Source organism: Bemisia tabaci, chromosome 5 (genome assembly GCF_918797505.1).
Source record: "Bemisia tabaci chromosome 5, PGI_BMITA_v3".
NCBI classification, from domain to species: domain Eukaryota; kingdom Metazoa; phylum Arthropoda; class Insecta; order Hemiptera; family Aleyrodidae; genus Bemisia; species Bemisia tabaci.
Window position 1 is genome coordinate 29,142,057 of NC_092797.1, and position 13,308 is coordinate 29,155,364.

The 13,308-nt window shown below is 42.7% G+C and overlaps 1 protein-coding gene across 2 annotated transcripts in view; it reads right to left on the reverse strand.

Moving 5' to 3' along the window:
* The window catches only part of LOC109037852 (tRNA dimethylallyltransferase), an 85,979-nt gene that overhangs the window by 36,835 nt on the left and 35,836 nt on the right, over positions 1-13,308 (reverse strand). For both annotated transcript variants that reach the window (XM_019052685.2, XM_019052684.2), the window contains exon 3: positions 487-870. In XM_019052685.2, the coding sequence (XP_018908230.2) occupies positions 487-870 (384 nt within the window). The remainder of the gene's footprint in view (positions 1-486; positions 871-13,308) is intronic.

The window sequence follows — 13,308 nt, forward strand, 5'->3', positions numbered from 1 at the left end:
AATCAAGGCTCTCCATTGGCTTTCGTCTTTCACTCGCGGCGATTAATCGCCGTGTGTATCTAGGCCTTTACACTGAAAAAACAAATCTAGGTATATTTACTAAGAAAAGGGTAAAATTACCAAGAATTCAGGGTTCTATTTGATCCCAGTTTTTTCTTGGAAAAATTACCATTTATGGAATTGGTAATTCCACCGAGAAATCTCGGTAAAATTGTTGAACTTTCTCGGTAATTGTACTGGACCTTAGTAAAAATGCCAATATTTTTTATCGACTATGGTAAAATTACCGGGAATCGATTACCAATAAAATTGGTATTCTTACCTGAAAAAAAAACAGTAAATATACCGGTTTTCAGGTAAGCTTACCAGTCTGTCTTGGTAAAATTACCAATAATTGGTAAAAAAAAAGTGAGATGGTAAAGGTAACAACGGACCTTGGTAAAAACGCCGAGAATTTTTTTTCAGTGTAGTTAGTTATAAGTTTACCTGGATAGCATTTTTGTGTCGCTTTATGTTCTCGATGGCGGTGGTTTTCCCGAACATATCGTTGAGGACCCGGTTGGAGAAGCCCTGGAGTTCTTCCTGCGGCACTTGCGGCTGGATGCGGTAGACGGGCTCGATGCACTCGAACAGGGTTGAAATGGGGGCGCGAAGGGCGTCCTGGACGTACTGCAGAATTGCCTTGCAGTGCGTGAGTTTCGCGAAGAGAGCCTCCGGAAAGGGAGAGTCGCCATCTTGGGACGGGGATTGTCGACGTTCCTGAGGGTTCCGATCAGCATCCACGAGGATCTTCCACAGGAGGGCCTCGATGTAGTAGTTGGTGCCGCCGACGACGATCGGTATCTTCTTCCGCTCAACGATTTCGTCGATCTAAGAGAAATGAAACAGAGAATGGAGCGGGTTATTTGAAGAGTAAAGTTCCCGCCAAAAGTAAAATTTTAAGAAAACCAGGGGTGCAGGAACTTCCGGGCCGGGAATTGAGGAACCCATGTGAGAACGAGAAAAATTGGGGAACCCTGTGAGAAAGGTAAAAAGTGGGAGAACTTAGGGACGTTGCTTTCTCTCTCTCTCTCTCTCTCTCTCTCTCTCTCTTTTTTTTGGGGGGGGGGGGGTGGCAAGGTAAAACTATTAAAAATTTTCTTTTAAGGTAAGAAAACTGTTGAGCAAATTGTTTCAAGGGAACCGAACGGTAAAGCGCGGTGTTTTAGGATTTTAGTAGAACTTAACTGTTAAGCGCGCTACTTTGAGGAAACCAAACTGTTAAGCGCTATTTTGGGGGGAACAAAACATTCAAGAGCTGTTCGGAGGGAATAAAACTGTCGAACGCGTTACTTTATGTGTCGGGCAAACTTCTGCGAAAACTTGAAATGGAGGAGCCTAAATTTATTTTGGGGGAGCCCTTGTAAGTTTCTGCACCCCTAAAGAAAACGTGTAAACACTTGAGGTGACCGCATTTCCATATGTGACGTTGTGAGAATCAGCAAGAGTTATGTTCAGTTAGTTTCAAAACAAAGCAAAATACCGGGGTCAAAACAAAAACAAGATAACGCCCGTAGAAAAAGTAAAATACAGGAGAAACATAAGGCGACAAGCTAAATTGACAGATTCACACGGGGGCCAATGCTCTGCTTGATAAGGCTCATTCACACCCGCGTCGTGGGTGAATTTAAATGCTTTCCGAATGAGTTCCCATCGGTGTAAAAAACAGAAGGGAGAACTTAAACAATCCACTTGAACTTAGATGAACCTGGACGAGCTCAAAACTCAGGCGTCTCCGCGATAACTAAAACTTGCCTGTTCCTCAGGGCAGTTGAAAAAAATTACCCTCTAAAATCCAAAACCCTCGGAAAACCTCCAATTAATATTTTATTTTATTTTGTTGTTTCTTTTGCGGCCGAGATCGCAGTTCTAGCACACAAGAACGTAACTTCATCATTGGCGTGGCGTGCTTTGCGATAAATCGATTGATCTGCCATTTAAATCTATGGAAAAGAATCGATTATCGAGGTGTTCGCAACGAACACCTTGATAATCGATTCCTTACCACAGCTTCAAATGGAGAAATATCGATAATCGATCCTTCACGCCACGCCACTGAACTCCATTCCCGGGTCGCAACATGCACTTTCTCAATACGTTGAATGGTGTTATTTGAGACTTGATGAGCTGATATGGTATTAAGATTGAGAGTACAAAGTCATCATTCGTCACCACCAGTGGCGTGGCGTGCTTTGCGATGTATCGATTGATCTGCCATTTAAACCTATGGAAAAATATCGATAAACAGGGTGTTCGCAACGAGCACCTTAACAATCGATTCTTAACCACAGCTACGAAGAGGGAAAAATCGATAATCGATTTTATCTTAAAAAGCCGGTCACGGTCGTATGTCCTGCCTGAATGAGGTAAAATAGCTGTCTTAATTTCGGCCATCAGAATGACTGTAGAGGTGGGTGTAAAAAAAGTTGAGGGACAAGAAGAGTGTTAACTGATGAGAGAGAAGTGTCGAGTAGAAAGTACTTGTGAAAAACCAGCCACCACCTACAGTTGTCTCTCTATGTCTAGTGCTGACCGGACGATGATACTTGACCCAAATGGCGCACACTCGACGATTTCGTCATCGCATTGCAGTGCCAGTCATGGAAATAATTGCAAAGAAAATGGGCCCATCCCGATCACCGATTACCTCTTTCCAGTCGGCGATAGTCACATTTTCTCACAGATCTGATGCGAATGATTTAATATCGCAATCTGATTTGCCAGACTTAACGTTGCATTGCGCTGCACCGCGTCGCGCAAGCGCAGCCAATAAGCTGGGAAGTAAGACAGGGTCGGTAGTTTAATTGTTAAAATAACATTTCGATCCGCCGCATGAAAGGCACATGACGCAGGGGGTCAGAAAATATAACCATGTAAATGATAAAAAAAGGAAGAGGGAAAAATTGATGCAAGCGCAACAGGTGAATCAGGAAGAATACAAGTATTACACCGATTTTGGACTTTGAATGCGCACGATAGAGCTCTTGCATGTATGGGATATTTGCGATTTAAGTACTTTCCCTTGCGTAAAATTTTGTGAGAAACACGACGGTGCCACTGGTTTTCTCTGAAACGAACACCAAAGCTCAAAAAAAGCTCTCAAAGTTGAGGCCGTAACAGAGGGGATATCCCAGGCTATCCTGAGTGAGACTGAGAGTCCACCTCTACATCCAAACTCCCCATGCAAAGATAGGAAGCAATTACATTAGTCCTTCTTTATGCTTAAGACTTGTGCCAAAAAACGCCTCAAATTGCGTTTTAAGGGGGTTAAAATTTCAAATTTAACAAGAGAGACCCCCCGGACCTCACTCCATCTTACTGAGAAGCTGTACTACTACTTGACCCCTCTTGTTCGGGGAGGTGCATTTAATGAAAGCCCACTCTACAGACTGCACCTAAGGGACCAAAAATCTGCAATCCGGCCCTGATGAAGTCTATTTGAAGTCCTATATAGAATATTACGCATTTTTAAGAAGAATATGGAGGGCAGGGTTTCCAAAAAATTCAGAAAATTAAATTACCTGACATTTCTCTCTCACATTTTGGTAAAAATTCTTGACAATTGCGGCTCTGCCAGATGCTTAAAAGATATGATTTGAAATAGTTTTCAGGCGAAATTTGTTGTTCAAAACGTTAAACCCATTCTAGGAAGAGAATAAAGGTGACTTAACAATTTCGCTCTGACATTTTCGTTATTTTCTCTGACATTTCCAGATTTTCCCTGAGTTTTAAAAATTCCCTGACATTTCCTGGTATTCCCTAAACTGTGGCAACCCTGAGAGGGGCTTTCAATTTCTTCGAGGAAAGGTAATTCGATGAGAGGTGACTTGACAATTTTTCCCTGACATTCTCGACTTTTTCCCTGACATTTCCAGGTTTTCCCTGACTTTTAAAAATTCCCTGATATTTCCCGGCATTCCCTGACGGTGGCAACCCTGAGAGGTGCTTCCAATTTTTTCGAGGAAAGGTAACTCAGTGAAAGTTGGCAACATTCGAATGCTCATCCGGCGCTACTCCTGGCGGGACCTTTCCCATGTGTAATTTTTCCAGCGATTTGTAAAACTCCATTTCCTGGTCCTGCCCGGGATCCCAGGGCCCAGTCGCGAGCGGATCTCTGCCGTGCTAAGGAAGAACGCCGTATGAGCCATCAGGCGTTGCCAAAGTTCCTCCTAAAAATGACGAATTTTCAGGAAAATTTGTGAATATTTCCCCTCCGATTTTTCGGAGAGTTTTGTTCGAAATTTTACCTGAAAATTTTAAGGACAAATATTTATAACTTTCTTCAGAAACAAAGTGGAGAAATAGTGCTGGGTCCACACCATTTCGCGGGGAAAACAAAGCCAAGGCGTTCCAAAACTTAAAATTAGAGTTAAAATTAAATTTTTTTTAACTCTAATGCATACCAGTGCTCTTGGTGTTTTTTTTTTTTTTTTTTTTTTTTTTTTTTTTTTTTTTCCCCCCCATTTGTACGCACAGTTTGGGTGGTTCATTGCACAGCACAGTTTCACACGCACAGTTCATTTGTACCACACAATGGTGTGGACCCAGCACCATTTCTCCACCTTGTTACATACAGTTCGGGCCACTTCTTAGTGTGGTTTTTTTTTCATTTTTTTTTTTCATTTCTTCAGAAATGGATATTTTCTGAGAGGAAATTTGGCACTATGCAAATGCATATACGGCGCTTTTCCTTAGCACGGCAGATCTGACCTCTCGGAGCGGATGGGCCAGATCGACGCGATCGAGTATGATTGCGGGTGGTGTGCGACTCGTGAGCGATGGTTACGCGGTTACGTGAGGCTCAGGATGGGTATACGAAATCGAGCGCATTTCCGCCGAACGGAACTATGTGCATTGCGACAAGAGCCCCGAGACCCATAAGAACACACGCGTAACAGGGCTCACGTCTTGATGCACATAGTTCCGTTCGGCGGAAACGCGTCAAATTGTGAGTGTCATCCGCCGAATCCGGGGACGCAGCGGAGGGGCCCGCGAAAGCGAACGGTTGCAGCGTGTTTGCACGAGCCTCATTATTACAGCTTCAGGTGCGAACTGCAGACGCCTGCACACTGCACAGGTTAATGACTCGGCGCAACGCTCGCCCGGGGGGAGGGGGGGGGGGGGAGGGCACAGGGTCGAGAGGACGAGGACGGCGAACCGTCTGGACGTTGCACCAGCACCTCGCCGCGCCGCGCCGCCTCCGTCTCGGGATGCGCCCGCCGCGTCGCGCGTCGCGGCGGCCAGAAATAATCACGCCGCGCCGCGACGCCACGGCCGAGACGGCGGCGGCGGCGTGCGTGTCCGGCCAAGAAACTTGACCGAATTCGACGGCAAGACTGGGATCAGAGTATGCGATGCCTCGGAGGACCCCTTCAAAATTAAGTTTTCGATTGCGCCGGTTCGTGCGAAAACCGCTCATGTCCCCCTTCTAATTTTGAGAAAAAACGAGAAAAACTGCGAATCTATGGGACAGGGTGTCTACTAAAACAGGCTGGTCGAAAATAAGTACTTTCACAGTGCTTTTTCAGTGCATTCTCAAGACATTCAGTACCTCCTCTGACAGAAAATTCCGTACTTTTTCAGTACCTCCATTAGACGAAACAAAAATTTTAAAAATTTGAAATTGCGCCAAAATTGACGAAAAATTAAAAAATTCCGGATCTTTTTGCGGAATTTCCTCGCTTTTTCAGTACTTCCGGACCGCCCTCGAAAAATCAGTGCTACTTTCGGACTTTCCGCAAATTCCGGACTTGTAGACACCCTGTGGGATTAACTTGAACAACATTTCGGAAACCAGGGTGTCTACTGAGACAGGCTGGCCAAAAGTGGCGTTGTATCGGATCAACACAAAATGCTACGATAAATCAATTTTTCCTATACAATAAAATTTCTAGTAATACTAACGATGGGTTCTGTTGCTCCAACAATGCTACAATGAGTTGACGTGCGCCTACAGTGTTGAATCAAGCCTACTCTTTTCTTGTGCAGTCATGAAGAAACCGTTGATTCGAGAGTCTTTCGTTGCTCCGAGCACAGCATGTTTTACGACAAAGAAGCTACTCATAACACTGAGTAAAATTTCAGTTGGGACCGCACAAGTCTACTTGTTACGATGAAAGTATTCCAATCATTACGGAATAGTTCGATGTCATTATAAGTTACCTTCACGACTCGGGCAAAATTCCTCAAGATAAAAGTTCACTTTTCTAAGTGCAGGGCTTGGTGAAAACAGAAAATATGCGTTACATAATACGTACATACCAATGATAGGCGCGAATATCATGAAAACCGGTTGCATTGCACCGGCTGGAAGAGGACTTGCCGGACTGAAAAACGGATGAGGAAGAGTGATCGTGGTTAAACTAGATTCCAGGCTCCACTTCATTCCCGGGAAATCTAGTGTCTGGTAGAATGCACAGATACATAGATTTAAAGGGGTACTTCATAGTTTTTCGGTTGGTTCCGATGTGACGCCACGGCCTATTCTTGTAGCAACAACACGATGTATGCAGGCGCATTCTCTTCATTCGTGGCGTCTGTCCCCTATCCTCTATGCTGGAAAGCAATGGGCTAGAACGCGTCGAGCCGTATGCGAGCAGCCGCATTAAAATACATGTATTTTGATATAGCTGCCATGTCGCGCCGCCTGTAGTGCTTAAAGATGTCTGTGGTTAGAGCAAGCAGAGTAGCACACTTGCTGTGCAACGTTGTTTTCCTATTAGCCGTAAACTGTTTATAATTTTTTATTTTTTTTTTTTGTATGTTTGTTTAACAAATAGTAGATTTATTGTGAATTACATAATGGCACTATGCTTAACAGAGCATAGCCCGCAGGCCTTGTTTACAGTCTAATGTGAAGCCTTTATATTATTTATGTACAGTGTAATTATTTTTGTGCCCCCCCCCCCCATGTAATTTTCCCTTTATAAAGTTACTTAATATCTATAATTTTGGTAGCTTGAAGATACTCTGTCTTCTTAAATCTAATCCAGTCTTCATGTGATAAACGGTTTCTTATATTAGCATTTAAAAAAATCAGTGCCTTTTTTAAAAAATAATAGATGGTGGAACGCTCTTACAACTTAATTAAATACGAGAAACAATGGAGGAATATGCGAAGTTGGGTTCGAACCCAACATACAACTATTTGAACTCCGCGGTGGGCCGCGTTGCATACGCTCGATTTTGCGGGCGAAATGTGAGATCTGCCTACGGCCGGCCTACGCGCGCTCGCGATATACGGCTCTCGCGATATGGTACACGTGCGATCAGTGTTTTGCTTAAGGTACACAATCCAGCCCACTGCGGATTTAAATAGCTGCATTTTGTGTCTAAATCCAAATTTTTAAATTCTTCTAATTGTTTTACAATCGGCGCATTACTCAAATGCAGAGTTCGTCTTTTAGAAAGCAACTCAGTTTGTTACAATCGCACTACAAATTTGTGCGACAGGAGCGTCCAAATAAGTGTTGACCGAGGTAGACACCACGCTCGAGATAAACGCTAATTGCACCTACATCCTACTGCAAAAACTGGGTCGATCTCAGATTTCGCCTGCAAAACCGCGCGTATGCAACCTAGCCCACCGCAGAGTTAAAATAGTTGCATGTTGGGTTCGAACCCAACTTCAAATATTCCCCCAGTGTTTTACGCTACGCGTATTATTCAAATGCAGAATTAATCTTTCGGAAAGGCATATCAGTCGGTTTATATCGCGTTACATTGTTTGTAATTTGTAATGTTTCTTCTCTGCTAACTGTGGAGCCTAGAGAAATTGCACGGGGCAGTCTTGAATGATTATAATTCCAAAAAAGGTAATGGAAAATGGCGAAATGAATCTTTAGTTACTTAAATTAATTGTGTTATGAAAGATTAGGATAATACTTATTTTTCATCACGTGAATGTGATGAGATCCTAAAATATTAGTTCCTCATTGGAAAACTCAGTCCAATTGTTCAATCCTATTCTCATAATCATGCCACTGTGCTTGCAATTTTTTCCCAAATTGTGTTTTTTCAAAAACTCTCGATAATTCCCACAGGGTGTCTACTAAAACAGGCTGGCCAAAAACCAATGCTTTTACAGTTTTTTCCCAAGAAATTCAGTACTTTTTCGGTACCTCCATTTGACGAAATTCGAAAAATTTCAAAAATTTGAATTTGGCGCTAAAAAATGACAAAAAAATGAAAAAAAAAATTCCGGGCCTTCTTGCGGAATTTGCGCACTTTCCCATTACTTCCGGACCGGCCTTAAAAAATCAGTGCTATTTCCGGAAATTCCGGACTTGTAGACACCCTGTCCAATCAGGCTGGCCGTGACGCAAATCCTCGGAGGTTTGGGCGCGGGGCAGCCAAGGGGCTGAGCCCCTATAGTAATCCAAAAAATCCGAATTAGATTCTATGAGAAGTGCAACAAAGAGCCTTTCCTACTCCAGCAATGAGCGTCGTGCACGCGTGGCGCGTGCTTTAAGAGCTTAAATCTCCGGTCGCGACTATTAAAAGTCAAGGATGGGGGGGGGAGGGGGGGGGGGGGCTTCGGCTTCCAAAAATTAAAGTCGGCCCATGTGGCACCGCCAGGCGTTACAGGAAGGAGGAGCGCATCCGAGGGGGGAAGGAGAGAGACAAGGAGGAGGAGGGTGGAGGGGGTTGCGGTGGGCGATGAAGATACAACCATTATCTGAAAATAACTGACAAAACGAAATAAGTTACTGTCACACGGAAATATGGAGCAGGACCCGAGGAAAAGAAGGATCGCGGGCAGAGGTGAGGGGACGTGTTGGAAGGCGGAAAAAAGATCAGAGGAGAGCAGGAGAGTGCATTAGGAGTGTTATTTTAGAGCCGGGCAAAATTATCATAATAGGGCACATGTCGGGGTTGGCGGGTTGTCAGATCGAACTTGAGTCATGTAATAAAAAGCGTCTACATGAGCTGTAACAAGAACTCGAAAATTAAGGATGGGTCGAGATTTATAGCAACGCGAGTCATTTATAGCGATCTTCTTACTTCCGTAGATATCGGCCGAGGAGTTCCAAATGGGTTCCTTGACAAGAATTTATGTGGGCAAAGCAAATTGAAAGAGGGTTATTCATATAGGCAAAAAATGTACCCAGCCCGGAATGTACGAAACTTTGTGAGCTGATAGTACTAGTTGAGAGAGGCTTATCCCTAGCTCCGTTTTTGCAGGAACCCCAGGGAAACAGCGTTGCCATTTTTTAAAGTCGTAACCTTCAAACACCCATAACTTTCGCAGAAATGCAGTCACAGAGCTCGTATTTATACCAAAAGATGCAAAAAATTACGTTCTATCGACCAATGCCAAAGAAATTTTAATTTGACTCCATTGTTGCCACGTTTTGGCAATTTTTTTAATTTTCGTAATTATTTAAAATCACGTTACCGCCTAAAAAAGTGTTTGCGGTTGATGGGGATTGAATAAAAACCTGTCGGAATTATTGTTCGTTTGATTCCGCATCCATCGATATATTATACTTTTCTGAGAGACTTAGGGAACACGAGTTATAGCGATTTGAAAATTCGGCAACACGCCCTATACCCCGATATTGACGCTCGTTTAGGTACGTTTCGCAACTCCGTGTTAAAGCAAAACGCCTAGAACAAACAAAATTCGAAAAGTCAGTTCATGTTTTGCGCTTTTTTGAAACTTTCACATGATTTTTAGGAATTCAAGTAGCGGCGGTGTTGCCGGTTTTCAATGAAAACCACCGCTGCCATCACAATTTAAAGTAGTACTCATTTAATCTTATCCCAGCTACATTTGCTAACCTAAACTGACCATTTGCGACACGGTGTTGACAACATTGCCTAATTTCCGTCGGAATTCGCGTAGAGGCGGGGTTGCCAGTTTTCATGGAAACCGCCACCGCGATCACAAAAAAAATGTATTACTTATTTAATCACGTTCAGCCTTATTCTGTAGTTGGAATTGTTTATTTATCGGATCGATGGTTTCTTCTATCCCTCTGCAACGGCAGTGGTGACCGACAGTAACGAGATATCGAAATTTAAAGCTACCGAATCACTCAAGCGGTCCGATGAGTAGTTTTGGCGAGGGGCCTAGATCCATTGCTCTTGATCTCTATACAGTATCGATATCTCGGTACTGTCAGGCACCACTGCCGTTGCAGAGAGATAGATGAAACCATCGATCCGATAAATAAACAATTCCAACTACAGAATAAGGCTGAACGTGATTAAATAAGTAATACATTTTTTTTTGTGATCGCGGTGGCGGTTTCCATGAAAACTGGCAACCCCGCCTCTACGCGAATTCCGACGGAAATTAGGCAATGTTGTCAACACCGTGTCGCAAATGGTCAGTTTAGGTTAGCAAATGTAGCTGGGATAAGATTAAATGAGTACTACTTTAAATTGTGATGGCAGCGGTGGTTTTCATTGAAAACCGGCAACACCGCCGCTACTTGAATTCCTAAAAATCATGTGAAAGTTTCAAAAAAGCGCAAAACATGAACTGACTTTTCGAATTTTGTTTGTTCTAGGCGTCTTGCTTTAACACGGAGTTGCGAAACGTACCTAAACGAGCGTCAATATCGGGGTATAGGGCGTGTTGCCGAATTTTCAAATCGCTATAACTCGTGTTCCCTAAGTCTCTCAGAAAAGTATAATATATCGATGGATGCGGAATCAAACGAACAATAATTCCGACAGGTTTTTATTCAATCCCCACCAACCGCAAACACTTTTTTAGGCGGTAACGTGATTTTAAATAATTACGAAAATTAAAAAAATTGCCAAAACGTGGCAACAATGGAGTCAAATTAAAATTTCTTTGGCATTGGTCGATAGAACGTAATTTTTTGCATCTTTTGGTATAAATACGAGCTCTGTGACTGCATTTCTGCGAAAGTTATGGGTGTTTGAAGGTTACGACTTTAAAAAATGGCAACGCTGTTTCCCTGGGGTTCCTGCAAAAACGGAGCTAGGGATAAGCCTCTCTCAACTAGTACTATCAGCTCACAAAGTTTCGTACATTCCGGGCTGGGTACATTTTTCGCCTATATGAATAACCCTCTTTCATTATATAATGAGCCTGTTGCAAGGTGCAGGGATTTGCAAATTGATAGCTGATTCCCAATGGCAAATTTCACGAAAAGAACAATGGCGCTATTGAAAAACTTTAAAATCACCTCCCAAACTCAAAACAAGCTGACCCATTCAAAACGGTCACTTTTACGCGGGAGTGAATCCGGTACACTCTTGACGTCACACTACATGACAAACCTGGTCCCTTCATCAAGCGGCTGCCAATTCCTTATGGAGAAATAAATTGTAAACGAGGGATGGATCAGGTTTCTCATTTTCTGTGACGTCACGAAAATACCGGTTCCGGGTCACGAAAGGGACAGTTTTGAAAATCCGTATTTCGGGGCGCTTTCATTTGATTTTTTGCAAGGGGGTTTCCATTGGTGAAAAACTCCGGGGAAATTCCCGTGGCATCAGGATCCTTAGTTATTTCGATACAAGCAATATAAAAAATCGTGCAACAGGCCCATTAAATAATGCATTGATAATCAACAAAATTTGACAACACGAAAGAACATCTCCAAGGAACACAGGAACCAAAATTTTGATTTTGACGTGGCGCAGGCTACAAGTCCATTGATTGATAGATAGTCAGCGTGAGAAAAATGAAGGACTTATCATTAATAGTCCACCCACAGTTTACTCAGTTGTTGATAACAGTGGCGAACGTACCCTTGGAATCAGACAGGGTAGTCCACTTTGAACCAGTCTGCGGGGAGGGAGGTGCTGCCGTGCTAAGGAAGAACGCCGTATGAACATTCGAGAATTGCCAAATTTCCTTCGATAAAATGTTTATTTTCGAGGAAAGTTATGAATATTTTTCCTTGAAATTTTCAGAATCTTTAGGTGAAATTGCGAAAAAAATTATCTGAAAAGTTGGGAGGGAAATATTCATAAGTTCATCAGGAAAATCGTGTTTGATCGAAGGAAATTTGGCAACGCCTGAAGGTTCATACGGCGTTTTTCCTTAGCACGGCACTATTGGACACGGGAAAATTCGGCAATAACATTCGAATGTTCCAACGACGTTTATCCTTAGCACAGTGACGTGGCATGCTTTGCCATAAATCGATCGTTTTGTCATTTAAAAAAACCTATGGAAAATGATCGATAAACAGGGTGTTCGCTACGAACACCTTATTATATTAATCGATTCTTTACCATAGGTTTAAATGACAGAACAATCGATACATCGCAATTCACGCCACGCCACTGCTTGGCACGGCAGAGCACTAAGCGTCCGGAAAACACATACGACAGCGAATCAATGGACGAAATACCCTGTATTGGCCTCCAAACTCCTCCAGGTTTTGCGTTTCTCTCCGAACTTCTCATTTTGTCCCCTTTCAATCCTCTTTAATCTTCTCTTTCTTTCTAGCCTTTTTCTCTTTCAAAGCTACGCGAGGTGACCGGCCGGCCCACCAGGAAAATTTCCCGCCAGAAGGCCGGTCCGCCATTTGGTTGACACTCGTATTCATGAAACGTGTTCGATATGAAAATTTTCCGCGTGAGTGAGTGAGTTTTAGACTGAATTTAGCAAGAGAAACTGCAACCGGGTGCAGTGCAATCACCGCGAGGATTGTGCAAATTCTGCATGTCTCGCCCAACGAAGACCCGCATGGCGAGGACATGCAGAAAAAAGTGAGATTTACAGACACTTTTTTCGTATAATTACTGCTTTTTCCTCATGTTTTAAGTGCGTTTAAAATTAGCGACCGTAAATCTTCAAGCTGTCTCAAAAACAGAAGGATTCGTGAAATTTTACCAACATTAAATGGACCGAGTTCATCAGAAAGGAACCAATCCACATTAAGTTGAAACTGAGAAGAAGAGGTTTGAAGTTTTATTCTTGCATAAGGCTCAATGTGGAAGATAAATATCAATATATGGGAGAGAAAACGGGAAACAAGGCTAAAAGTTACACATAAAACATAGAAGATGTAATATATATATATATATATATATATATATATATATATATATATATATAAAACTTTATACCACTCCTTTTACAAAATAATTTGTTTTTTTCGACTTCCAGATTTGGCAGGAGAAAATAAACGACCGGTGGAACTCAAAAACGTTTTTGACTCGAATTTTTCGAAAATGTGGGTTTGGTTCCTTTCTGATAAACTCGATCCGAATACTTTTGCATCTTCCTGCTGAACCGATCAATAAAATGTTATTTTTATGATTTTCGAAATTGCC